At 39.7% G+C, this 27,499-nt stretch overlaps 2 protein-coding genes and 2 pseudogenes across 2 annotated transcripts; 3 read left to right on the plus strand and 1 right to left on the minus strand.

Moving 5' to 3' along the window:
* Positions 1-488: 488 nt before the first annotated feature.
* On the plus strand, positions 489-3,866 carry LOC148719998 (uncharacterized; annotated as a pseudogene).
* A 172-nt stretch (positions 3,867-4,038) lies between these two features.
* Positions 4,039-6,580, minus strand: LOC148719999 (uncharacterized; annotated as a pseudogene).
* A 2,490-nt stretch (positions 6,581-9,070) lies between these two features.
* Positions 9,071-17,266, plus strand: LOC148720000 (uncharacterized). Its single transcript, XM_088737552.1, has 7 exons — positions 9,071-9,137; positions 9,401-9,466; positions 10,085-10,246; positions 11,950-12,027; positions 12,795-12,862; positions 13,149-15,899; positions 16,256-17,266. Exons 1-6 carry the CDS (start codon positions 9,071-9,073, stop codon positions 15,885-15,887), a joined length of 3,180 nt encoding a protein of 1,059 aa, XP_088593678.1. The 3' UTR covers positions 15,888-15,899; positions 16,256-17,266.
* A 6,123-nt stretch (positions 17,267-23,389) lies between these two features.
* Positions 23,390-26,631, plus strand: LOC148720001 (uncharacterized). Its single transcript, XM_088738295.1, has one exon. The coding sequence runs from the start codon at positions 23,731-23,733 to the stop codon at positions 25,993-25,995; it is 2,265 nt and encodes a 754-aa protein (XP_088594421.1). The 5' UTR covers positions 23,390-23,730; the 3' UTR covers positions 25,996-26,631.
* Positions 26,632-27,499: the final 868 nt, after the last annotated feature.

Consider the following 27,499-nt stretch of genomic DNA (forward strand, 5'->3'; position numbering starts at 1 on the left):
GAACTTCGTGGATGTTTATTCACGGGGAGTGCGTGACAGAAGTATGCGAAGAGGAACGGAATTGGCGCGTTGTTGTGCTACTGTTTCTATTTTCTTCATTAAATGGATAAATTTTCTGGTCGTCAAGCTGTTTTTCTTCGTTCGATTCATCTAATGAACTTGGATCTATATTTGCCAGCCATTCTGACTCTTCCTCGTCGGAACCATGATTCAAATTGTCCGCCATTTGTTTTTGTTTTCGTAACTACAATCCAATTCTTCGCTTGCGCGATGCGAGAAAACCTGTTTCACCGGTACTACAATAGACGAGTACAAATACCGCGTGATATTTGTACTCGTCTATGGCGTTATATGTACTAGTCTAGGTGTAGTTGGATAATAAATATATATATTTAACTTCTGGTAAGTTCCATACTGATAAATCCAGAATAGTGCTCAACAGTAAAGGAGCGATAATAACGATGTTTTTCTACTCAATAAAGTTACATATGGACTTTAATGTAGGTCTGTTTCGTAGACCGACAAGGAGTTGGTGCACTCAACAGTTAAATTCCATATACACTGCAGCATCGCTTGAGTTTATATATATAGGCAGCATGATCGATACAAAATTTAAACTATGACTGGTTCTTAAGGATGCGGTTGAATCTAAGGAGAAAATTTCGCTTATGCCTGCAAGTTGATACGAGTTCATTACGTTTGTTAAGCGTTACCATTTCTGGTTTATAGAGAATATAGAATTTTTCGGTAGTGCATAGGTTACATCGTTTAGTAAGATTGCTGTAATATTTGGGCTTGTCTAGAATTTTCCAGGAGATTGCGAAGTCTTTCTTTTGATCTTTTAGCTGCCAGAGATGTTAGCCCCGTTCAGTGTCAATCATTATGTATATAGACTCAAGCGGTGCAGCAGTGTATATGGAATTTAACTGATGAGTGCACCAACTCCTTGTCGGTCTACGAAACAGACCTGTATTAAAGTCCATATGTAACTCTATTGAGTAGAAAAACATTGTTATATATATATATATATATAACAATGCCTGCCTGCAGGTATATAGGGTCCGTGCACGGTTCGTCCACTCCTTATTTTTAATTTTATAATATATGTTGAACAACAGTCAAAGCCAATGTAGAGTCTTGTTTTGTTTTTCACTCCACATTATACCAATACAGAACCTGATTTTACCCGAAACACATATCGTTTTATTAAATTTGAGATCAAAACCACTTTACCTGATTAATGTGAAGAAAAACGTCAAATCTACAAAAATTGCCAAAATTTTAGAAATAATCATCTCTTTACTTCTGCATTGGGATAAAAAACCAAAAACAAATCAACTTCTGGTTTACAGTTTTTCGTTTTATGTGCAAGCTTAAATAGAAAAACGAAGATTGACCTCCGTTTTATCGTTTTCTTTTTTTGCCTGAACTAAAACAAATAAACGAAAAACGAAAATTGACTTCCGTTTTATCATTTTCTGTTTTTTGCCTAAACTAAAAGAAATAAACGAAAAACGAAAATCGACTACCGTTTTATCGTTTTCTGTTTTTTGCCTAAACAAAAACAAATAAACGAAAAAGAAATTTGGAGTTTCGGTTTGTCGTTTCCTGTATTATTTAAGTGCCTTTGGGGTACATAACCTTATGCAAAATGGCAGGGGGAGGGTAGGGGGAGTCCTGTATATGGGAGGGGTTAACGCTCATTTTCAATTTTGGCGGGAATTTTCGATCAAGAATGGCGATCCAAAGCCTCGGTATCCATAACTATCTTCGTAAACTTGTGGAAAATGACAAGAAAAGCCACAAGGAAGTAAGCTTTCTACTGCGACAGGCTCACCCTGGAGTGAATGGATTATCGGAGAGAAGCGTGAGAAGATTTTGCGCACAACACAGCATTCGCAGTCGAGATAGAAGCTTATCGAAAGCAGACCTTGATGCTGTTGTTTCATCAGCTGTTGCCGAGGTAATTATCTGTGGTATCTAGTCCATTATTGCGTAGAGTACGGAACTCAAAAGCTATTTTCAACGCAATTTAAATTTTGTCGGCCTAGTGCGTACGGGCCCTAAGTGATGATTTTGCTAGCAACTTTTTTCAGCGAGCTTAATCGCTGTATGTAGTACAGTGATAGTAAATGACGTCATGAGATCATTACCATTCGACTATAAAAATGAATCTCTCTGCTTTTGTTTTTCAAGGTAATATTAAAAAAAAACAATCGCTTCCATCTCTAACGAAGAAATGGGAACGGATTTACAATGAACTGTTTAATTCACTGGCGTAGTTTCAGTGGACTCGTATAATATTAGTGGCTTGCAATGTTTGTCTGGCTATTATCTTGACACACTTCCTTCATGTTTCGCACAAGGTTGGTACCACGTATGGAAGGAAGATGATGACAGACATTCAAGAGGTTTGCGGTTTGGAGTAAACAGAGTGGGACAATCACTCAAAAGAGTCAACCCTCAGTATCATCGCGAGCGACAGACATCAACTATGTGGCATTTAAATCCAGTTCCGTACTACGCAGAATATTTTGGTCATAAACTCCACCTTGATCAAAATGAGAAACTAATTCGCTACGGTGTAACAGAAGTTATTGATGTTGATGGCTATAGATCACTTATTACGGCTAAGTCTGTTATGCCATTAAAGAACAACCTTGTTATTTAGCAGGAGGTGTTTAGGTAAGTCCTTGATACCGATGATGAATGAATCTAAGGCGGCTTGATGCCATCCTGCAATGTTACTGAGCTAATTTGTTGTATAATAATAACTGCAATTGCAATAATAACAATTATAATAGCAATAATGTAAGGAAAACATTTTCTAAGTGCTCTTTATCTTTGTTATAGGGAAACATTACTACATTACGGTCTCTGGGATCAAGTTAGAGTAGACCATGGCAAGGAGTTTTATCTTTTGTTTTTTGTAGAAGAAAGGCTAAAACTGTATCGAAACAACAATACAAGGCAGCCCTATGTACAGACACAGTCAAAACAAGTAAGTAATGACCAAAATAAGTGAAAGACTTTACAGTGGTGCCAATTAGCATCAGCGCAAATTTTTCTTCCTATAGAACCATGCGGTGGAACGACTGTGGGTGGAAATGAACTGTCGCACTAACTATCCTGTGAAGCGTGCACTTGTCCAGATGGAAAATGAAGGAGTCATCGATATGGAAGGATGAAGTCACCAAATACTGTGTCTCCTGGATAACGAGACAAGTTGTAGAAGTGGGAATAGAGTACGCTGTTAGCTCTTGGAACTCGCCCCCAATTCCAGGTAACCGGCTCCCGCTACAAATCATCCTTTTCTGCTAATTGATAATAATAATTAGAAAGACAGACGGTGTTTTCCCCGCGATTTGATTAATTGATTTGCTTGTGAGTACTCACTGATTGTACGATGAGCTACTGCTTGTGAGCACCAGCTAGCGAACAGTTTAAAGTCACACACGATGTTTTTCGCCTTTGACCGTGCTTAAAAAAGGGAAAGTACCCTTTATTAATTTCATAACGAGGACAATTACTGAATTTTTTTTATTTGCTACGAAGGCAAAGGTGTTCCACTGGAAAGAAGATGGGCAAAAAACAGGGCGGTGGCCATTAACAGAAACATTGTACTAACGGTCCAAGTAGCTGTTCAAATGTACAGTGGGAGTTTGACTACGGACCAAACGTTTGGAATCGATCCGCTGGAGCAACAGCTAGCAAAGAAAGATATTAGAAAAAAAGCATTTAAGAACTATTTTCCACGTTTTGATGTAATTTTTTAGGCAATTGCTAATGGAAAGTATGTATTCTTTAGAGATGCTATCTCATACTACATACAGCTACAAGACACCTTTCTCGCCAATAAGTTTTAGTTTTTTCTCACAGGAGACTAAACATGTTCCTTTCGTAGTGCAATCCAAAAATATTAACGAGAACAGGAGACAGTCTATTTGTTAAGTACTTTTGATAGAAATAATATGTTTGACAGACTTTGCTGTAAAATGTAAACGAAACCGTTCGATTCACTACAACTATAAAGCAACACAACCTTTTTTCCGACACAAACCGAATGTGTCAAATGTTTAACAAGATTTAAGAAATATTCTATGTTGGTTCAATAAGATTTAGAACCCCTTCAAATCCACGTGCCCGTTGGCTCTTGCTGCCTCCTTCCTCGCTTCTGCAGAGTGGGCAGGAATTGATTCCTTGATACCATTCTTCGGCACATTCAACGCAAGCAACAAGACGCTGGCAGCAACCTGCAAATTCGACACCATCTGGTGGAAAAATAGTCAGGCAGATGGTGCACTTGAATGCGGTGGCCAGCGCTTTTTCTAAATCGCGTAGTCTCTTGCAGCAATTCGTGTGGCGGTGGATGTGAACTTCCATGTCATCTGATTTAACCAAGATGAGATTGATATTTGAATGTTAATACTCAGCGAGTGATGACGCATTCGTAAACCTGCCTCTTTTCCCTTTTACCTCTCTGGACGTCATCTTGGCTCTTTTCTGTTTCATGCGCTCGTATTCTACCTCTCGGCAGGCATATATCTTCATTGTTTCTTTTCCCCAGAATTCAGGTCCTGCATAAAAGCAATAATTTTTAATCAATATTTGTTTTAAACCTCATTCCTGACTTAGCCTGAGGATGGCCCGGCAGAGATTTTTAAGAGCAGTCAAGCATAAATTATTTTTGAAATCTGTCCTCAAACTTTTTGATTGGTCCAATGTATGTTCATGAAACCTTTAATTGCCTGTAATTTTGGGCTCCTGCAAATAAAGTGTTTTAAAAGTCATATGAATGGGTATTGGTTAACATTCACTATGGTATTTTCAGTATAATCTGGGCTAACACTTCTTTACACATACAGTAGCTGTGGGGAATTCAGGCCCAGCATGCGCCTCCCTTAAAGTCACTCCATTTAAACAGAATCAACTCTCAGATTTTTATCAGGCTTTGCCTCCCGATTGTTTTTCAGGAACTTGAATTTTGAAACAAAAATACGGACTGGTCGCTGAGAGTGACCTGTTAATACTTAGCATGTCAGGTTATCAGATTTGCGCTTCTACTGAAAAATACGTGTCCGCATACCTTCAGATGGTCAATTTTCTTCAAATTTAGACTTTTGGTCAATTTTAATGGTCAAAGAGTAATGTCTAATTTCTGAAAAAAGTTTTTGAAAAAGGTCATGTTGGCAAAGAAATGGAGGTTTTACTCCATCGCCGTCGGAGAACAGTGTTTTCTTCTTACCGCAATTACATTCACTGCAGGGCCTCCACAGACTAGACATTCAATTTTCGACAATTGTTATCAACAACTAAATGTTAAGGCACTGCACACATTGGTTGCACACATTGGAGGATTAGTTGTCGATAACTAAGTCAAGCTAGCAAGAGCTTGAGAAATCCTCGACAACTATAACTTGACGACAACTAATGCAGTTTCCCCAAAAGAGAAACTGCGTAATTGCCGCCATCTAGTCTCACACATTACGTTTTTCAGTTGCCAATAAGGAATAGTTGTCGACAACTAAATGTCTAGTCTGTGGAGGGTGACTTTACCCTTAGCCGAGTTAGCGAAAGTCTCCTATCGAAGAGTTTCTCGGATAAGGACGAATGAACCGTAGGTCCCGTCTCCTGCATCTATTAATTAGATAATTTGGTTAGGCAGGGGACGTTAAAGAACCCTCTCACGAGATTACTGTGATGTGGTCTGGCCTGTTTACTGGGAATTGGGGGGAGGGGGCATCTTCAAATAAGTTTCCTTCGATTGTTTGTAAAACTGCTGATGCAGTCTGGCCAAAGTCCCCCGAACAGTGTTGTGATGCGCATTTGATCATGTCGACATGTTAATTTGCGCAATATAAATATTAAATTATCATTATTATTCTCTGTGAAAACAAACACATGCCTGCGACTAAAGCAGGTTCAAAATCAATCAATGAATCAATTAACTATTTCGGATTCCATTAGAGAATAAATTAGGTCGCTTCTTTATTTGTGATCAAAGTAATTATTTTTTAAAATGTTTTGTATTTTTGCTCATCAACTGTGTTGTTTAGGGTGTGTCTTTTTGGATTGTTGTTATCTTTTTAATTTGATTCAGTGTGACGTGATTTGGTCTGTTCAACTGTGGACCTCCCCTCAATCTAAAAATATTTTGAGACAAGGAAGAGTCAGCGCTCAAAGCATAAAAAACAAAACAAACGGAAGCAAATCCTTCTTAAAATAGAGATGTGCACTGCTACTTCATTATCGGGTGCTATTTACTGAGCCGCGCAGGAAAACGAAATACTCAACCCTGGTATTTGCGAAGTTTTAAAAAAAAATAAAAACCGAATGAAAGCGATATATTCCTTCGCCCATACAAATAGTAGAAATTATTGTCAATGTTACGATGATGAATACTACTATATTATTGCCACTGAGATGCTGTATTACCCTTGGTCTTACCTTAAACACTGCCGAAATACGATCAGCTGTCAAGTCACCATCAGTGAAGTTCACTCGTTGCTGTGCGCGCCAAAGGACGAATGTTCTGTCCTCCATTAATTACGCGATCAAAGCACCACCACCAAGATAACATACACAGCACACTACTCTGGTCTTCTCTATATGTCTACAGCCTGTACTTCTGTCTCGTTACAACACTTTTGATATCAAAAAGCAACTTTGACGGCCGCGACTGACGGTTCGAAACGTTTTTTCCTCACGAGGTCGACGTGTTGCGCTCAAAGCATAGTGCTGTACAAAAGCATGGCTTTAGCCAATCAGCAACAGCGACTTAAGAGCTGAATATAAGAGGGCTTATCACTGGTCAAGAGATCCCGCTAAAATTGCAAATGAGCGTTAACCCCTCCCATATACAGTACTCCCCCTACCCTCCCCCGGCCATTTTGCATAAGGTTATGTACCCCCAAAGGCACTTAAATAAAACAGGAAACGACAAACCGAAACTCAAAATTTGTTTTTCGTTTATTTGTTTTAGTTTAGGCAAAAAACAGAATACGATGAGACGGAAGTCGATTTTCGTTTTTCGTTTATTTGTTTTAGTTTAGGCAAAAAACAGAAAACGATAAAACGGAAGTCAATTTTTGTTTTTCGTTTATTTGTTTTAGTTTAGGCAAAAAACAGAAAACGATGAAACGGAAGTCAATTTTCGTTTTTCTTTTTAAACTTGCACATAAAACGAAAAACTATAAAACAGAAGTTGATTTTGTTTTTGGCTTTTCATCATAATGCAGCAGTAAAGAGATGATTATTTCTAAAATTTTGGCAATTTTTGTAGATTTGACGTTTTTCTTCTTTACTTTAATCAGGTAAAGTGGTTTTGATTTCAAATTTAATAAAACGATATGTGTTTCAGGTAAAGTCAGGTTCTGCATTGGTATAATGTGGAGTGAAAAAACAAAACAAGACTCTACATTGGCTTTGACTGATGTTCAACATATATTATAACATTAAAAATAATGAGTGGACGAACCGTGCACGGACCCTGTAGCTATAATGCTGGACTGAGGCATGGGAAGCGCCCATTTGTGCTCTACCTATGGAAAACGCAGCGTATGGAAAATCCCATATGCCATGACTTTGATTAATAACCGAGTAATCCTAGAAGTAGGAGTAGACTGAAAAATAATCTCGTGTAAATTGTTATGAGTATTTAATTCTACAAGATTTGCAGAACCAGTTTCTGTTCTTTGGTCGACTTTTTAATGAAGTGCATGCAAAATGAGTCCAAAGGAGACACCCGTTACAAGCAATGCTGTCTTCACTTTCGTCGTTTATCATTTTTGGGCAAACAAAACAAACAAAATCTACGCGGCTCTTCTTCTTCGTTGATTTAAGAACCGACAACTAGCATCTTTTTCAAAGTATTTTTCAACGCAGAGAATTTCCACGGTTTCTTCGATTCCTTAACTCAGTTGAGCAAAATATCAGACTGCCGGTCATTTAATAATTTGAAGACCTTGAGCGACTGTCGGTCATTAAGCCACAGCGGAAGAAAAAACCGCATATACAGCAGAATATTGTCATTCAAGAACACACTTTCTTTGCAAGACTCACAGCAAAGGATAATTTCGTAACCCGCCTTTTAAAAATACACAGTGTTATGCGTAGTTAGTATCTGACCCTCAAATGAATGTTAAAAGACTCGGCTTCTGTTGAAATATTTTAAGCAAGGTTACGAATACGAGGGGATTCGTAATCCGCCATCTTAAAATACACAGCTTCATACCCAATACGCATTCAGTATTTGAACGATATCAACCGCTAGCCCTTAAATTTTGTTTTTGCCGTGGGTTAATTTTGTTTTGCCGTAGGTTGATTTTGTTTTGCCGTGGGTCGATTTTGTTTTGCCGTAGGTTGATTTTGTTTTGCCGTGGGTTGATTTTTTTTTGCCTCGAGTTATTTCATTTTGCCGTGAGTTATCTTATTTTGCCGCGACTCTTCCCAAAGAATGTCAGTTTCAGTGCCCTTGCCAAAAACGAAAAACGAAAAACGAGTTACTTGACTTGGGGCCTGATTACATGAGCCGGGCTGATTTCTTTTGTTTTCACGCTTTGGCGAACACCAAAACAAAAGAAATCAGCCCGGCTAACCGGGCCAGCCCGGCTCATGTAATCAGGCCCTCGGAATCCGTTTTTCAAATTCCAGACGAAAACGAAAAACTAAAAACGAAAATTGAAGTCGAATTTGGTTTTTTCATAGCACCGCGAAAAACGAAAAACGAAAAACGAAAAACGAAAAACGAAAATGAGATTTGATTTTTGTTGTTGTACGAAATTGAAAAACGGTTGGTACTAAGGTACACGCATTATTGTACACGCATTATTGTACACGCATCATTGTACACGCATTGAAGTCCAGTTTCATTTTTTTACGGCGTAGCGAAAAACGAAAAACGAAAATGAAATTTCATTTCATTTTCCTACGGAATCGAAAAACGGTTGACACTAAGGTACACGCATTGCATTGAAAATGAAACTTGATATTCATTTTCCTACGAAATTAAAAAACGGTTGGCAGTAAGGAACACGCATTCATTACAATCGATTCCGTTTTATTTCTAGTTATGGCGGAGAGTAACCTCCCAGCAACGGGAGAAGAAGTGGACTTGGATAATGAGCGTCAGGCCACAGGTGAGAGAAAGCAACAGAAAAAACTGCCAAATGAATATTTCGAAGCAGTTTTAAGGCCGTTTGGTCGAGTGATTGAGTAAATCTTTAGTCTGGTTCGGCCTTTTCTTGGATAGTTACTCTTGAAGGTTTATAGGAATTAAATAAATGAGCCGGTATCCTGGGTAACGAAACTCGCTACAGTTATCGGGCAAATGTGGAAACGCTGGAATCGCTTATAGTTTTGGTCTCTAACAAGGGTACGTTAATTTTTATCATAATTTCAGCAACACAGGAATGTGAAGCCACTTCAACTGACTGGAAAATAGATGTACAAGATGACCCTCTGAGAGGTGAGAGAACCAGTGCCTAATAAGAGTCATGCTATCAACAATATTATATGTGAACTATCGATCATTCCTTTGAACAAGTGATCACCACCTTGACCGGGCGATTCGCCACTTCCAATTTGAGTATTCTGCAGGAGGTTTATCTTTGATCGTCAAAAGTTTCATGATAACTTTAAGAATTGAATCGAAAGTTCTTGAAACTTTTTGGAATCTTACAATCAATAGTTTCCTTCGAGGATGTCATGAAAGCGGGGAAGCGCTCGAAGGACGATTCGCGTTTTCCGCCGAAGTATTTCCACCGTACTTCACCCACAGCATCTAAGAGTACTAATCTCCAGCAAATGGTGTAAAAGGGGTTTGGAAAGCTTCTATGAATAAAAGCCAACCGAATAACTTTACTTAATAGCCAAGATACAGTGACGAATTCCCATAACTACATATGTTTTATTTAAAGAAATGCGTAAATAATTGTTTCCGAAATCTTCTCCTCTCCTTTTCTGGAGAGCTCTAAGCTTCTTTACATCATAAAAGTTCGTTTTTAGGCAACAAAGGTTGGCATTATCCGTAAAAACTCGTTGCATTCATTTCAAAACCATTAACACACGAGCGGCATGTTTTCAGATATAGCGAAAGTATGTCTCGAGGAAGGAAACATAGAATACAGAAAAGGACAAACTAATGACGCGATAAACTCTTACACGGAAGGACTTCAAGTGAACTGCAAAGATACACGGCTAAACGCCAAGCTTTATAGCAACAGGGCAGCAGCTCATTTCCATTTGGGTAAGAATTTCTTGCTAAAACTACTAAATCCTCCATGCAGCATAAGATAATAAAATCAAAAAATCTGGAACCATTCATATCATGATTTATCGACGCCTAAAGTTCTTTCCGCATTTTATTTAAAGACAATAGTAACTTGAATATCTCATGTCGAACGAAACGCAGAAATGTTCTGCAAAGAAGAAATTTTAAGAAAACCGCCTTTCGTCGCATTTTTTGAGAAGTTCCTAACTTATAAGTGGTAGAAGAGCCCTCTTGCACGAAATAGCGCCCACTCTTGCCAGGCTTGGTCACAGACCTCGTGATTTGAATTTTTCCGAAGAAATTTGCGCTATTTCCAGTGACCCTCAGGGATTTTCTCTTGGTTAATTAAGGTTGCTCTCGCCGAGTTTCGAGTCCTAAGGTGACTCTTTCGTTTGGGACAACGTGGGAATCTCTCAGAAAATCTGATAATGATGACAATAATCAGAATAATATTCGCGATTTAATGTGATATTTTTGCTAAGGACGTTAACCAAAACGGAGATATCGTCAAATGCGACACCCCAGATTTCATTAAAAAAATCTTTCTGGATCACGGTTATTTATCAGAACTCTTCGGAAGTACTCACACCAGCCTGCCGAGATGATTATCTTGGCTTGAGAGATACGCCAGAGACAATAGCTTGGGCGATTTCTCAGTTACGAGTAGATGATTTTTCAAACTCATGCAGGCTGTGGTGGGAAAAGCGAGAGGTCCTCTCAAAACATGCTGTGGAAAATAATAAAACGTAGTCTAAGCATGTAGAGATAAAATAAATTATTAAAAACTAGATCATTGGATAATGCAATTCAAGACTTTTTATTGGCTTAGCCATTATGATATATCAGCCAATATACCATAATCTACAAATATGGTAAGCGTACGTGTCAGCTTAAAAATAAAAGGGAGCTAAAAATTTAATAAAATTTAATAATTTAACTCGACGGTTTTAATAAAACAATTATTCCACGAGCGCTTGTTGGATATGAGATGATTATAGCCAACGAGGCGCGTAGCGCCGAGTTGGCTATCTATCATCTCATATCCAACGCGCGCTCGTGGAATAATTGTTAATTATACAAAAATCGAAATTTCCAAATCCAAGCCAACTACTCATCTTTAACTCAGATCTTCAAGCTTTCAAAGAACAACGCGAAGTATTTTTTATCCTGTAAAGACTTATTCCTCGACATCTTATTCACTTACTAAAATATTACAAAAAAAAAATAGGAAAATCACAAATAAAAAACTTGGGTATGCGTTGGGTTATTGAGCCTAAGAAACAAAATCCTGCATGGGACCAAAATGATACAAAAAACGGGTAGAGGTGCTTCTTTGATCAATATTCCTCTCATCAAAATTGTAACGTGTTTAGAATCGTCTAAGATGAACTTTGTGAGTTGAGTTGTGATCACACTCAGTTAAATACGACCAATTACCAGTTTTAAAATGTCAATAGGTCAATAAGCAACAATCGATTGTGTGGCTACATTTCTTCAGTGTCGTTTGCAGATTTTCAAGTGGTACAAAGGAGGGTAAAACCGAAAACCGTCTCTCCTCTTAATTTTACCCAGTAAAATGACTGTCGCCTGGTTTCAAGGATAAACAAATAAACGGATGTCACTCGTAAATTGCAATCGATGTGTAACGACCACTTACACTTAACTTCTGAATGTCATAGGAAACTACGAGGAATGTCTCAGTGATGCAACAGTTTCTGTTCAGTTGGAACCCATTTTAATGAAAGCTATAAAGAAAGGTGGGTTTTTCAACCATAGGTCATCAAAACCCTTTCAGCGATTTTGTCGAAAGGGACTTAACTTCACCTCAGGTGTCAATGATATCCGGCGCGGAAATGTGTGCTATACTGCAAGTTAGGGTCGACAAGTTTGCAGTTGAACCTATATAGATCCCACAAGATAATTTGGTTGCCTTCACCCCAGGTGTCAATGATATATATGAACCTATATTGATGCCATAAGATAATTTGGTTGACTTCACCCCAGGTGTCAATAATATATATGAACCTATATTGATGCCACAAGATAACTTGGTTGACTTCACCCCAGGTGTCAATTATATATATGAACCTATATTGCTGCCATAAGATAATTTGGTTGACTTCACCCCAGGTGTCAATTATATATATGAACCTATATTGAGTTTATAGTATAAATTGGCCACCATAACGACGTTTCGAGCGTTAACCCCTCGTCAGAACGCTCTGACGAAGGGCTAACGCTAAAATCGTTGGCTCCAAAAACTCTCTTCGGTGGCCGATTGACATTGCCAACTCAGCAAATAAAACAAATCATTTTGTTATACCCCCCACCAAAGCAGCGCCACTTTTTCTTTAGAAACGAACCCACAATATTAGCAACAGTTTTGCATTAGTTCTTATTATTCACTTTAAGCCCTCCCACTAGTTCAAATTGCCGGAAAAAAACACTAAGTCGATATTTTCTTATATTTTTATATTAATGATGATGAAATACCTCTAACCACCCATTATTTCCTTCTTTTCAGGAGCCAACGCTTGTGTCAAGCTTTGCTTGTATAAAGAAGCAAGGAGCTGGTTGTACACAGGATTGGCCGTATCCTTTGCATTGACAAATGTTTCAAACGTTAATGTTTCAAAGTAAAGCAGGCAATATTTACTAACGGCGCATTGAGCAGTGTCTAGGACCGGAGTTTAAAAAACCCCAGTTGGTGTGTCTAGATGTAAATCACCCTGACGTCTAAAACTAAGCAGTCACTTGCACTAGGAGAGCTCGCTAAGAGTGTTCTTAAGAAAGTAAGTACCCAATATTCCATTATTTCTGAAAAGCACATTTCCTCTAAAATCTTCTTATCAGCTAATTAACCTCAACTCGCTTTAAGATTGATGATAATAACAAGCTTCTGCTAGATTTACTAAGCAAGACTGGCGCTGAACTAAAGGCCAGGGAGGGACCAACCTATGGCAATCTCGGCGACGCTTATTTTCGTCTAGGACAGTTCAAAACAGCAATCGAGTACCATCGTCGTCATGTAGAAATTGCTAAAGAAGTGGGAGACAAGGCCGGAGAGGGAAGAAGTTATGCCAATCTCGGCTGCGCTTATTTTCGTCTAGGACAGTTCAAAACAGCAATCGGGTACCATCAACGTCATCTAGAAATTGCTAAAGAAGTGGGAGACAAGGCCGGAGAGGGAAGAAGTTATGGCAATCTCGGCTGCGCTTATGATAGTCTAGGACAGTTCAAAACAGCAATCGAGTACCATCGTCGTCATCTAGAAATTGCTAAAGAAGTGGGAGACAAGGCCGGAGAGGGAACCAGTTATGGCAATCTCGGCTGCGCTTATGATAGTCTAGGACAGTTCAAAACAGCAATCGGGTACCATCAACGTCATCTAGAAATTGCTAAAGAAGTGGGAGACAAGGCCGGAGAGGGAACCAGTTATGGCAATCTCGGCTGCGCTTATGATAGTCTAGGACAGTTCAAAACAGCAATCGAGTACCATCAACGTCGTCTAGAAATTGCTAAAGAAGTGGGAGACAAGGCCGGAGAGGGAACCAGTTATGGCAATCTCGGCTGCGCTTATGATAGTCTAGGACAGTTCAAAACAGCAATCGGGTACCATCAACGTCATCTAGAAATTGCTAAAGAAGTGGGAGACAAGGCCGGAGAGGGAACCAGTTATGGCAATCTCGGCTGGGCTTATTTTCGTCTAGGACAGTTCAAAACAGCAATCGAGTACCATCAACGTCATCTAGAAATTGCTAAAGAAGTGGGAGACAAGGCCGGAGAGGGAACCAGTTATGGCAATCTCGGCTGCGCTTATTCTCGTCTAGGACAGTTCAAAACAGCAATCGAGTACCATCAACTTCATCTAGAAATTGCTAAAGAAGTGGGAGACAAGGCCGGAGAGGGAAGAAGTGATGCCAATCTCGGCTGCGCTTATTTTCGTCTAGGACAGTTTAAAACAGCAATCGAGTACCATCAACGTCATCTAGAAATTGCTAGAGAAGTGGGAGACAAGGCCGGAGAGGGAACCAGTTATGGCAATCTCGGCTGCGCTTATTCTCGTCTAGGACAGTTTAAAACAGCAATCGGGTACCATCAACGTGATCTAGAAATTGCTAAAGAAGTGGGAGACAAGGCCGGAGAGGCAGGCTCACACTTTTCTCTTGGTATAAATTTGGTATCTGAAGGGAATCTCATGAGAGCGCTTGACCACTGTTGTTCGAGTGTAAGGATTTATGATGATATCAGGGATAGTCTTCAACCTAATGATAACTGGAAGATTTGCTATCGCAATCAGCACAAAGATGCATACACAGCTTTCTGGCGCATAAACCTTAGGCTTGGTGAAGTTGTCAAAGCTCTCTTTACCGCAGAAAAAGGACGCGCTCAAGCTCTGAGAGATCTTATGAACTCGAAATATAAGGTTGGAGACTATTTAGAAAATACCAGCCCAGACGTTTTTCTGAGTCGTGTTCCATCTACTACAGTTTTCATCGCCATTAGTGGGCCTTGCGTTTACTTCTGGATTTTCCTTTGCAATGATAACGTCCAGCTGAGAAAGGTACATGTCAATAATTACAGATACCAGGAAGAATTGGAATTTTTCATCGAGCAGATGAACAGAAACGCCCTTAAGGAGATCGGTTCTAGTAGAGATGCTGTAACCGGTGAGAATCGGCCGATTGATTCGCTGAAAGAGGAGGAGGTGGCGAACGACATGATTCGAATCGATGTGAAGTCTTCCCAATCAACTGCTCTGCAGAAGCTTTATGATATCATCATTACTCCCATCGCTGATCTGATCGACAGCAAAGTGCTCACAGTTGTCCCTGAGGGGCCGTTTTGCCTTGTACCTTATGCAGCTCTAGAGGACCCGAAGTCAACATACCTAAGTGACTCTCTCAGAATTCGCATGCTTCCGTCCCTGACGACTCTACGATTAATCAATGATTGCCCAGCTGAATTCCACATGAAGACTGGTGCTTTGCTTGTCGGCGACCCATGTTTCAAACATATCCTTTATCAGGGAGAACCGTTGATACAATTGCCAGGAGCAAAGAAAGAAGTTGCGATGATCGGACGAATCCTCAATACTTCCCCACTAATAGGAGAAATGGCCTCAAAAGATGAAGTTTTAAAACGACTTTCATCGGTAGCTTTAGTACACATTGCAGCGCATGGTAAAATGGAAACTGGAGAAATCCTATTGGCTCCAAACACCGCAAGAGAAAACCCTCAGCCTCAAGAGACTGACTATCTAATGACAATGAAAGATGTTCTAGAGGTTGGGCTGCGGGCGCAACTAGTTGTTCTAAGTTGTTGTTACACTGCCCGTGGGGAGGTCATGGCCGAGGGTGTGGTCGGCATCGCGCGAGCATTTTTGGGTGCCGGAGCTAGATCGGTTGTGGTAACGTTGTGGGCGATTGAAGACGAGGCAACCCTGGAGTTCATGAGTTTCTTCTACGATGCACTGGTTAAAGGCAAGAGGGCAAGTGAAGCTCTTAATGAAGCCATGAAGTGTATGAGAGAATCTGGAAATTTCAAGGAGGTGAAGCAGTGGGCACCATTCGTACTCATTGGTGATGATGTTCACCTGGATTTCAAGGAAATTTAGATGCTGAACCATGTAATTACTCTGTTTATATCTTTAATTCAGTACTAAGCGACTTCAGATCAGAAAGATAGCTTTAGATGTGGGAGGAGATGCTTTTCTTTGCCATGCGATTCTTTTTCTTCAGGCTAGAGTTTCCTTGTTGCACGAGCAAATTGACATGGCATGCAAATGACTCGCAACATTTTCTACGATATGGTTTTTCGTAGAAAACAAGAGAGGTTAAAAATTACTTTCGTTCGAATTGATCCTGTTATGCAGTGTCTCGTGTTATTTCGCATAGCCGAATTAAGGAATGAGATTTACGGAAATTCAACAAGCTCCCTTAAGTTTGCTCTTCTCAACGTATTTTTTTTATTATTATTTTTCAGTTAAGGAAGTGAGCCTTGAAGAAAGAAAGCTGATGCAGTTTAAAGTTGTCTGTAGACGTTTGTAACAAAACCCACTTGGCTTCCGATGAAATGTCTGTGGTGGTCTTCTTTTCAAAACAGGGAGAACCAAACGACGGTTCAATCTAAAAATTCAAGAAGAGCCCCTGTAGATTTCTATTGTTTCAAAGATTGTTTCCTCGCTTCCAGAAACGCTCTTGAATTTTGGACATATCAAAGAGAAAGAACTTTGAAGTGTGTTGATGTCTGATTCAAATTAGTTTATAATGTTTTTTTTTTTTAATAAGTGATGTCTTAAAATTATCACGACTGGCTAGGTAGCTGTAATGTAATATGAATGAAGTCGTTACCTATAAACACATTTTTAGGTGTTGCATTTTGGTCTAAGTCGAATAGGTTTCTTTTTTTAAAATTTTTCTTAATCCATTTTTGCCGTATAGCTGAGTGAAAGTTATATGCTTGTACAGATAGTTTCCAGAGAACTTGAAGAGCAATCAGTTGTCCCGCAATTGTTCGATAATCTTAGTTCTAGACGAGTTGAAATTGCGTGACTAACTTTTCGAGGAATTTTACCTAGTTATTTGTTATCGGAGTTATTTTCTGCATCTTATTAATTCGTTTTGTCAGACTTTGAGCGCCTGATTCTAACTGTTATGGCCAAGGTTTAACCTTGTTTTTACCAATATTTAGAAAGATTTCTCTTTTGCGTTTGATTGCGATAAATTGTACCTTGTGTAAATGTATCAGATACATTTTAAGAATGCTGTTAAAAACCAATTGTTCAGTTGGAAAACGAAAAGCTTCAATGAATAATTTAATTTTCTTTTCTTTTTATTCGGAAACGGCATGGCAGTTTCAAAATTATGTCTTAAACGAATTGTCGAGGGGAAAAGTTCAGAAAGTTTAGTTGGAGCCGGATGATATTATATCAGGCCACTCCAATTGTTGTATTGACCTGTTTTTCACTTTCTTTGTAATTGCTTTTGTATTAAATGCCGTTTTTTAAGTTACAGAAGAGTGGATTTTGGAATTTATTGACGGGGTTGTGCTGCATTGTCAGGGAAGAGATATCTGCCTAACAAAAAGAAACAATCACAACAAAAACAACAGCAACAACAAAATAAATTTTCTGGTATGTTAGCCGCTCCAATCTCCTGTGGGGAGAAAAAGCATTGATAAACTACTTATACGATTCCTGAATCTTATGGTTTTCGTATTGAAGAAGATCCTGAAATTTGCCCCGTTATGTCTCGTGATAAGCCTTCATTCGGAAAAGAAATATCGTTAACCTCCAAATGGCCAAATTTAGGCGTCTGCGAGATTGCTTTTTCCAATGCGGGTTGGTTTTAGAGACTGAGGGCCGGTCATTGGAACAAAGTTTAGCCATTGTTTATCAGAACCGCGTTCAATGCCATCTAAAATTTAGCCGAACCTTTGTTTTTGTGAAGAGTGTTAGGAGAGCCGTAAGCTAGCAGTGGAAGGACGTTCATTGAATGAAAACTTACCACTTATAGAAAATACGTACGTAAGGCCCACTCCTTGCGTAAATACGCGGTTTGGTTGAGACCTCGTGTAAATAACCGACCTTGACTATTTTTACCTTTGAAAAAGGTCTTGATATCAAGGCAAATAGTTATTCCACCTTATCTCTGTATATAGTACAAATAGGAGATAGATAAACACGGTAAGTTACTCATGTATTGTAAGGGAGCGGGCATGAATTCGAAAAGCACGAATTACTCTTTGTTGATTACGCTAATCTCCTTTCAATGTCTTCTCTCTGAAACTGTTTACGAGCTTTCGTGATATTCATTTATTTGAATAGCAGAGTTGATTGTCGGAAAAATCACGTCAGCGTAAATTATGATAATACTTTCCCGGAAACTTAGAATTCCAGGTGCGCTGGTGACAATCAGTCTTCGCTACTTTGCTCAACTGGAACCCTCGCTAAAAGGCAACTATTTTGTCACGATATACACGCTAAGTCGTTCGCACATGGAAATTCAGGGGAGATGGTTCAATGCGAGTTATCATTTAGCGGGACTAAACAGTATTCCTTATAAAGGCTGATGGTTTCGAAAGAAACTGTTTGGGGCTGCGTCGGTGGGTGTAACGAAATAATTTTGATAACACCGTCATGGTGGTCGGTCAAGTTTGCGTCCGTCCCTCGACTTTTGTCATTATCTTCATTATCCTATTTCTTTTCTCGCGTCTCCTCGACAGCACCAGCAAAGATATCACCTTTGATTCAAATCGTTGTACTATCTTTCGTCGAACTTCGTCGCGGTGTAAACAGCGAAGGTTTCCCATTTGCAAATGGTCTAAACATGGCCAAACGACCATGGCGATGCCTGACGCTCGAGGCATCTTTGCGGTTAATCTCATCCTCTTGTCTGGCGACATTCACCCGCAACCTGGGCCCTCCATACGAGGAAAAGCAGGCAGCAATGAAACTACAAACCAAGGCAACAAATCGACCAGAAATCAAGCAACGAAGAATCGAAAACATCTCATGTCCGTCGCCCATCTTAATGTACGCTCTGTGGCGTCTCGCGAAAATTTTCACCTTCTTAAAGACATGATTATCAATAACAAGTATGACCTTTTTCCTATTTCTGAGTCGTGGTTGGACTCTACAATACATGACGCGGATATTCTTATTCCAGGATATGCGACGTTCAGGCAAGATCGAGGGCTACGCACGAGAGGTGGCGGATTACTTGTTTACATTAAAAATATTTATAAGGCCTCGGTGATTGAAAAATGGTCCTCAACGTCTGAATCGAATTTTCAACAGCTTTGGATGAATGTACAGTATAAGAAATTTAAATCTTTTCTTCTCTGCACAGTTTACAGACCACCGGATGCCTCAATAGATTTCTTAGAAGACTTAAGTAAGACTTTTGTTGACTCTTTGCTACATGGCTTAAATGTGCTAATCCTTGGAGATCTTAATTGTAATGTTCTTGGAACAACCGATCTTGGGGGCCGCGCACTGATCAACTTTTGCTCGACTTTTGGCCTAACTCAACTCGTCAAGACCGCAACAAGAGTAACCGAAAATTCTGAATCACTCATCGATGTTGCTCTGACTACAAACAAAAATATCATCTACGCTTGCGAAGTGATACAGTCTGCAATTAGTGATCATAGTTTGGTTAGCTTAACACTCAAGTTTAAGACACCAAGGCCACGGAAAACATATGTAACCACGAGAACATATAAAAATTACGATCGTAATGGCTTTATTGACGATTTGGCAAATGTTCCCTTTCATATCGTTAATCTTTTTGAAGATCCTGATGATCAAGTTAACGCCTTTAACTGCCTTTTTCTTCAGGTCTTAGACGAGCACGCCCCAATTAAACGTATCAGGATGAATTCAAGGCCTAATCCATTCATTACACCAGAGATCAAAGGACTAATGAACACGCGTGATATGTGGCATAAAAAGGCGATGAAAACCAACGACAAATTGCACTGGAATGCTTATCGCTTTTTCCGTCAGGAGGTCAAACATGAAATCAAGCTTGCCGAAAAAGAACATGTTCGTTCTGAAATCTCAAAATCGAATGGAAACTCCAACTCGATTTGGAAAATTCTTAACCGTTGTCTTCCCAAGAAAAACGCTCCATTAGCCGCTGTTGAAAATCCACTCCTTCTGGCAAATAAATTCAATGAATTTTATGCTAATGTGGGAAAAGTGACAGCTTTGAAAGCCACGGACCTTGCTGAAGAACATAATCTCAACTCCCGAGACACTGAGGGAATTCATCCGTGTGAATCCATTCGCAGCTCTAGTCAAAATACCTTGTTTATGTTTCGTTCCATCACTACGGGCGATGTGCAGAAGATTATTATGAGTACACCGTCTAACAAAGCTCCCGGTTGCGACAAAGTAAATGCAAAAATTCTGAAAGATAGTTCACCAGTTATTGCTCCCATCATAACTAGTCTTATAAATGACTCCTTTTCTTTGGGCAGTTTTCCACTACAATGGAAGAAAGCAGAAATCGTTCCAATCATTAAATCAGGCGACAGTGAGGAACCTGCCAACACAAGACCAATTTCACTACTACCCATTTTATCTAAAGTATGCGAAAGAGCAGCTCACTCGCAACTAGTCGACTTCCTTGACTCAAACAATATAATATATCAAATGCAAAGCGGAAACAGAAAATTTCACTCAACCGAGACCTCATTACTTTATTTCACAGACGAACTACTAAATAACATGGATCACAGAAAGATGTCGGTTATAGTTCTCTTGGATATGTCCAAAGCTTTTGATAGCATTCGACATGACTTGATGTTGCGAAAACTTCGCAACGTTGGTTTATCGGAAATAGCTTGTACCTGGTTTGAGAGTTATTTGACACAACGTCAACAAGTTGTAAAGATTCAGGATACCTTGTCCAGCCCTCTACCCTTAACAGTCGGAGTACCGCAAGGATCCATCCTGGGCCCAGTATTGTTTACATTACATGTAAATGATCTCTTTCGAGTTCCAAAACACTGCAAACCTCTGGGCTATGTGGATGACACAAAAATTTTCCTCGGGTTCCCCTCAAACAAACTTCAAGACGTTATCTCTGCTGTAAACGAAGATCTCGAAGAAATATTGAGTTGGTGTTGTAGAAATTCGCTGCTCATCAACCCTGATAAAACAAAACTTCTCTATGTGGGCGTCCCCCAACTAATGAGAACTTTACCTGCCACTCTTCCAAGTGCCACAATATTGGGAACTGAAATCAAGCCTGTGACCGTAGTTAAGGACCTGGGAGTGCACATTGATTGCCATCTTAACTTTAATGAGCATATCACTAAAACGGTATCTGACTGTATGTTTAAATTAACGAGAGTCAATAGGATAAAACATTTACTGGATCGAAGCACTCTGATATACCTCATAAATGCTTTCGTCTTTTGCAAACTTTTTTATTGTTCGACAGTTTGGAGCAACACAAGTAATAAGAATATCAAAAAACTTCAGTTAGTCCAGAACTATGCTTGCAGGATCGTGACTGGCTTGAAAAAGTACGATCACATCACAGAGGCACTGAAGTCCCTTAAATGGCTTAACGTAAAGAAAAAACTACTTTTTAATGACTTAGTCATGGTTTATAAATGCATCAACAACTTGACTCCTAACTATCTCTGTGAACGATTTAAACAACGTTCCGAAATTCACCAAAGAGATACCAGACAGAAGAGCGAGCTTACGTTGCCCAAGTGCAGGATCGCGGCTGGGCAAAGGGCTTTTGCCTTCCGTGGGGCTAAAAGTTATAATTTTTTACCTAAATTTATCAGAGACACAGATAGCCTAAGTGGTTTTAAAAAGAAAATTTTTAAGAATATTCTTAATTCGTAACATGTGACTTTAGTATTGAAATATAAGCAAAATTTTATTTTTTTATTTTTTTTATTTTTTTAATTTTTAATATCATGTTATCTTATTGTGACGTTTTTATGACTTAATATCTTATATTCATGTATGGCGGAAGAGCCCCCAGGGGGGAGCTATGCAATTAAGTATGTATGTATGTATGTAATTTGGATATATCAACAAAGTTGAAATGGTATTCCTTATATACTACAGTTGCCCCGTGAAACATCGAGGTGCTAGGCATAATAAGAATTCTCTGCGTAAAGACAATACGCGTTCCTTGCTACCTTAATCATTTTCATTATATCTTATTGACAGAAAGTAAGTCATACATTGTTATATCAAAGTTTCCTTTCACAAGCGATTGTTTTACAACTAGGGAGATTTTCCTTCATCCGACGACCGAAGTCCAATTTTACCATCTTTCTTATTCTGTTTCACGCTTTTTTTTTGCCAAAATACTTCGCCGTGGTTTTAGATCTCTGGAAAAGAAAGCTGGAAACCTGTAGTCTTCTGTTATTTTTGTAATTCCTGCCAGCATATAACACTTCATGAAATCCGGTCACTCTGGAAACTCTAAGGACAAGAAGTTATCTCCGATAAACGGAAGTCTATCTACAAGTTCAAATTCATCGCAGTTGAGATCAGTCACCAGGTAAACCCTAAGCGCTTCCTACTATCGCCAGGATTGCCGTAAATTTTCTTGTGTGAGCCCTTCACTGTTCCATTGGAGTAATTTGGCAACTACACGCCGGTAGCATCACCCACAAGGTAACTTGGTTGAAGCCCTCTTTTGCCTACAAATTTGGGCCCACGACCTCCTTCGGGCGTTTCTTGAGCGGCCTTCATAAGTAGGTACAGATTACGGTCATTGTCTTTGGCTTTAGTGATGACCTTGTTGGCGTACTCTTGGAATTGAATCTGACCTCCTCTCTGAGGAGCTCTCCGTTGCGTTTGTCCAAGTGTAGTTCAACTGCCTTGGCCTGACGCTCTCGCTCCTTCACTTCGGCCTGGTGACATAAAAGAAAGCTTTTAACATTTCAACGAATTAAAACCGTTCCATATATAATAATAATAATAATAATAATAATAATAATAATAGTACGGACCCATTCGCTGGGAACTAAGGCAGCAGTTCCCAGGCTACGATGTGAAGCAATATAACATCATTATGGATGCCTTCGGGGGGTGGTCACGGGAGCTGGATGTCATAATGCGCGAGCTGGTGGGAGGCAGAAGCACAGACGTACTGCGAAAGATGCAGAGGGCAGTGCTCTCGGGCACGCTGAGTATAGCCCGGACTTTCAAGGTGGCAGTTTGAGTTCCTGTTAGAAGGAGGACCGTAGACACAACGGAAAAGCTTTTTAGGATTAGTTAATGTACATTTACTTTTTACTCCATGACTCACAGGTTACGGTTTTCTTCCTGTGCTGCCTGATTATAATGTAGCATTCAGTTGATTTCTCTGCGACAATAATAATGATAATAATGATAATAATAATAATAATAATAATAATTAACAAACTATTGAGTTATAGATGCACGCGGGAGGTTGCTAAGCACGAAAGAAGCGCAAGAGTCGCTCGAGGCGATAGCCGAGAGCGACTCTAGCTTCTTGAGTGTTTAGCAAACCTCCCAAGTGCACCCATAACTCAATAGTGTAAGCTGTGGTGTTTACCATTTGTTTTATAACATAACATTGATACATTGTAGCTAAAGAGTTCCCTTTTATTTAACAAATCTTAAGGAGGTAGTTAACCCTTATTTTAAGAAAAAAGTCGAACATTTCATAAAAACTTCTTCAAGCCCCCCTATGACCCTTATCTATTCAATTTTTATAATCCACTTTTATTTTTTGAAAAATTTGAAAATCCCGCCTACAACGGCTAATTAATTGGGAAGAGGTCAATTATTTATGCATAGCAACCGTTTGTTTACACTTTGTTTATTTTGGTTGTCATGGGACTTTCTGCTCCGCGTTGGGTCAAAAGTCCCCTAAAAGTCGTTTCCACAGTCCTTAAAAGCCAAATTTCACAGTGTCCAGTCCAGATTTTCATTTGCAGTAACCACGATGCAGCGCGGTTGTCGAAGATTCGAAGTTGTGATTTTCTCAAAAGCGTGGTGTGGCGAATTTGAATTGTTTTTTCGAATATTTTTACTTGTTGTGCTTCATGAGATGGTCGAACATGGAAAAAGGAAATTTAGATCGGTAAGAAGAAAAAAAAGAAAAGGTTTTTGTGGCCACAATGGGGCAAACAAACGGCCAAAGCTGACAAAGAAAGCGCTAGCAGATCAAGATGGCGGCGGCGAAGGTGAAGCCAGAGACGAAAGTGACCTCAGCGAAACCAAAGATTTGCCAGTGAGAGTCAATGTTTCCGCCTCAAAACTTCAAAATTCTTCGTTTTCGAGTTTTGAAGAGCAAGAAGGTACCCTGACCCGAAAGAAGTCGATAAGCGTTGGACTCAGAGTCGCATCAGCAGATGTTGACCAAGTTGCAAGCGGGTTTAAATTGCAAGATGCCACTCTGTTGAGTGAAGGTATTGCCTCAGCTGCAATTTGCAGCTCTTGTCGCAAACCCCAGTCAACTCTCAAACTCTATCAGCGAGATTATCAGAGGGAAGGACTTGCTGAATGTCTTTTTCTGAAATGCTCAATTTGTAATCATGAGACTGACTTGAAAACAAGCAAGAAACTTGGAGGTGTGGGTGGAGGGGCACATGAAGTCAACAGGAGGTCAGTGTTGGCTTCCCAGAAACTTGGCCAGGCTGGATTAACAGATTTTTGTGCCAGGATGAATCTGCCCCCACCAGTAACCAAGAAATCTTTCAATGAACACTTGATTCAAATTGAAAAGGCTGCTGTAGAACATGCTAAAGTTCAAATGCAAGATGCTGCTAGGAGACTGTTTGTAGTTACTAAGGATCGACACCCTGATAGAATTGAAGACGAAAATGCCAAAGCAATGGCCAAGGTAGCAGTAACAGTTGATGGAACATGGCAGAAAAGGGGCCATTCCTCAAAGATCGGTGTTGTGTTTGTGATTTCAGTGGCTACTGGAGAGATTCTTGATTATGAGGTAAAGTCTCTTATTTGCCACGAGTGTCGAGCTCGTGCGAATATGGACAAAGACACCGAAGAATTTAAAGCTTGGAAAGCTGGCCATACAAATTGCCAAATTAACCATTCCACCAGCTCTGAGGATATGGAGGCTTCTGCAGCAGTTGAAATGTTTGGTAGAAGTAAAGAAAACTACAGCCTGAAGTATACAACCTTTGTGGGTGATGGTGACAGTAGTTGTTTTGGCCGCGTGCGAGAGGCCATGGCTGCAAAATATGGAGACAAGTACACTGTAGTCAAGGAGGAGTGTGTTGGACATGTCCAAAAGAGAATGGGCACAGCTCTTCGGAAGTATAAAAAGGACATGAAGGGAAGAAAACTAGCTGACCGAAAAGGTGTTGCTGGAAAAGGGCGGCTAACAGACAAACTTATTGACCGCATTCAGAACTATTATGGCAATGCTATAAGAGAAAATTCAGGCAACCTTCAAGGAATGAGAGAGAGTATCAAGGCCATTCAGTGCCACATGATAGAGGATACGAGCATGCCTCTGGAAAAGCAGCATAGACACTGCCCAAAGGGGAAAAGCACTTGGTGTAAATTCTGGGCAGACAAGCAAAACAAGACAAACACTTACGACAACAGCAAGCGTCTACCAGAAGTTTTCATGAAAGAGTTAGATCCCATTTTTGAGAGATTGTCTGATGAATCTCTTTTGACAAGGTGCCTCCAGGGACTCACTCAAAATCAGAATGAGAGTGTTAATGCTCAGTTGTGGTCCAAGTGTTCAAAAACAACCTTTGTTGGTGTGCGAAGAGTACGAATAGCTGTTTGTGAAACTGTGGCTGTGTTTAACACTGGGGCAGCTAATAAAGCAGTCATTATGGATCTTTCTGGAGTGAATCCTGGTGCAAGCATGCTGAAAGCTTTGAGGGAACAAGACAAAAAAAGGATAAAAAGTGCAGGACAAAAAGTTTCATTGAAATATAGGAAACAAAGGAAAAATTTGCGTGCAAAGCGGAAGTCGAAAGGAGAGGAATCATACTCTTCAGGGGCCTTTGGCCTTGATTCAAAGCCTGAAACAACAGTAAAGCAAGGAAAGAAAGTTGAGTCCAGGAAAGACATTCAGGTGTTACCATCCACAAGCAGAGAGGAACATGTGGAGATCACAGTTGCAGAATCCACAAGCAGAGAGGAACATGTGGAGATCACATTCGCAGAACCTATTTTTGAAGTTGTGGCCCCTTCAAAAGAGCAGCGTATTCATGAAGAGAACTAAACTAAACTGACTTTTTTTTGCCATCCAGCCATGTACTTTGGCTGGAGAAAAACTTTTCAGTTATACTTGATGTTCTCAGTTGATAAAAACTAAAAAAGCCTCTTGACTGCCAAAATGGAAGGGAATTACGGTGAACTACATTCACAGCTCATGTCTTAAATTTTCAAAGCATTTTTCTTAAAATCTCATTTACACACTTGTGGCAGTTATATCTTTGCCAATTTTCAATGGATTTTTACCATTTTTTCACAGGATGTGTAGTTTTAGTAGTATTGTGCAATGAGTGAATTAGTTTTAGCCCTTTACGGCAGCTTAGTTGGTTGCTATGGAAACATGCTACTTTAATCAAGTGCGACTTCGAATTGGCGACACTCAAAAACTATTTCACTCATTGCACAATTTGCATCCATATAAGTGTCCTTGTAGTGTTTCATTGCTTCATTGTATGTATTTGCTAAGATAGGTTTGCCATAAAATAGAGAGTGAACCGCAGTTTTCTGAGGTTGCCATGGCAACTGGTGGGCGTGGCACCTTATATGTCATGTCAATCTTTCGAACTCAATAAGTTCTATCTTCTGTCCAAATTTCATGGAGTTTGGTTGAATCATTAAAAAAATATGCCACTGTTTTATTGAATACCAAATAAGGGTTAACTACCTCCTTAAGTGGCCAGAAAAAACAAGCGCCCGTGGAAAAATAGTCTTTGCATTTGCTCACGTCAGCAGCGTACACCCATGGGAAAACGAGGGACGCTAAATTGACCAATCAGAGTGCGCGCTTTACTTTGGTTATGTTATAATAATATTTCTTCACTGTGGAGAGCGAGCCGAATTAACCGCCGAACTTTGAAAGCCCCAAAAGAACGATTTTGAGGCCTCCTGGCAGAAAAAAACACTTCCAAACAAGTAATGAACCATTAATCTTTATTCGGAGCTGATTGTTTTTTGAAGACTGACTGCTAGGGACAGATTCTAGAGGCAATATATTTGAACTACATTCGTAATGGCTATGTAAATGCCACAGGAACCCATTACCATAGAAACCCGAAACCACAGATATTTATGATGGTAAACCTGCGGCAAAGCTAACAGCCACACCATCATGTCGTCGTTTAATAGAGAAGTGTAAAGATCTACTGCAGGAAGTTATAAAAGAGCTTACAAACGCCCGAAATGATCAAAATGGCAATCAAGTTTCATTTATAAGAGGCAACAAAGGTGGATTGTCTACGTTATCGACGAATCCCAGTTCCTCCATAGAGATGAATAAATGGAGGTCCCGTCTTTTGCAGGGTTAGGGGCAGGAGACGTTAATTTCCTACGCACGAGATTACTGTGTGATGGATGTCCTCCCCTGGAGTGGGATGGGTGGGTTGTTGTCTTGCGTTTCATACACGAGCCTCTGGCTCGGGCAATATGGGTAACCATGCCCCACGTAAAGACGTTAAACTTTGATTACTATTACTATTACTTACAATAAACACTGATAAATGATATCCAAAATA

This window comes from Stylophora pistillata, chromosome 11 (genome assembly GCF_964205215.1).
Source record: "Stylophora pistillata chromosome 11, jaStyPist1.2, whole genome shotgun sequence".
Taxonomy (NCBI): domain Eukaryota; kingdom Metazoa; phylum Cnidaria; class Anthozoa; order Scleractinia; family Pocilloporidae; genus Stylophora; species Stylophora pistillata.

What these genes read in the sequence shown, in the direction of transcription:
- LOC148720000 (XM_088737552.1), top strand. Translation starts at nt 9,071, where the DNA reads ATGGCGGAGAGTAACCTCCCAGCAACGGGAGAAGAAGTGGACTTGGAT. An exon ending in TAATGAGCGTCAGGCCACAG is followed by an intron (nt 9,138 to 9,400) that starts GTGAGAGAAAGC and finishes TCATAATTTCAG; the next exon opens with CAACACAGGAATGTGAAGCC. An exon ending in ACAAGATGACCCTCTGAGAG is followed by an intron (nt 9,467 to 10,084) that starts GTGAGAGAACCA and finishes GCATGTTTTCAG; the next exon opens with ATATAGCGAAAGTATGTCTC.
- LOC148720001 (XM_088738295.1), top strand. Translation starts at nt 23,731, where the DNA reads ATGCAGCGCGGTTGTCGAAGATTCGAAGTTGTGATTTTCTCAAAAGCG.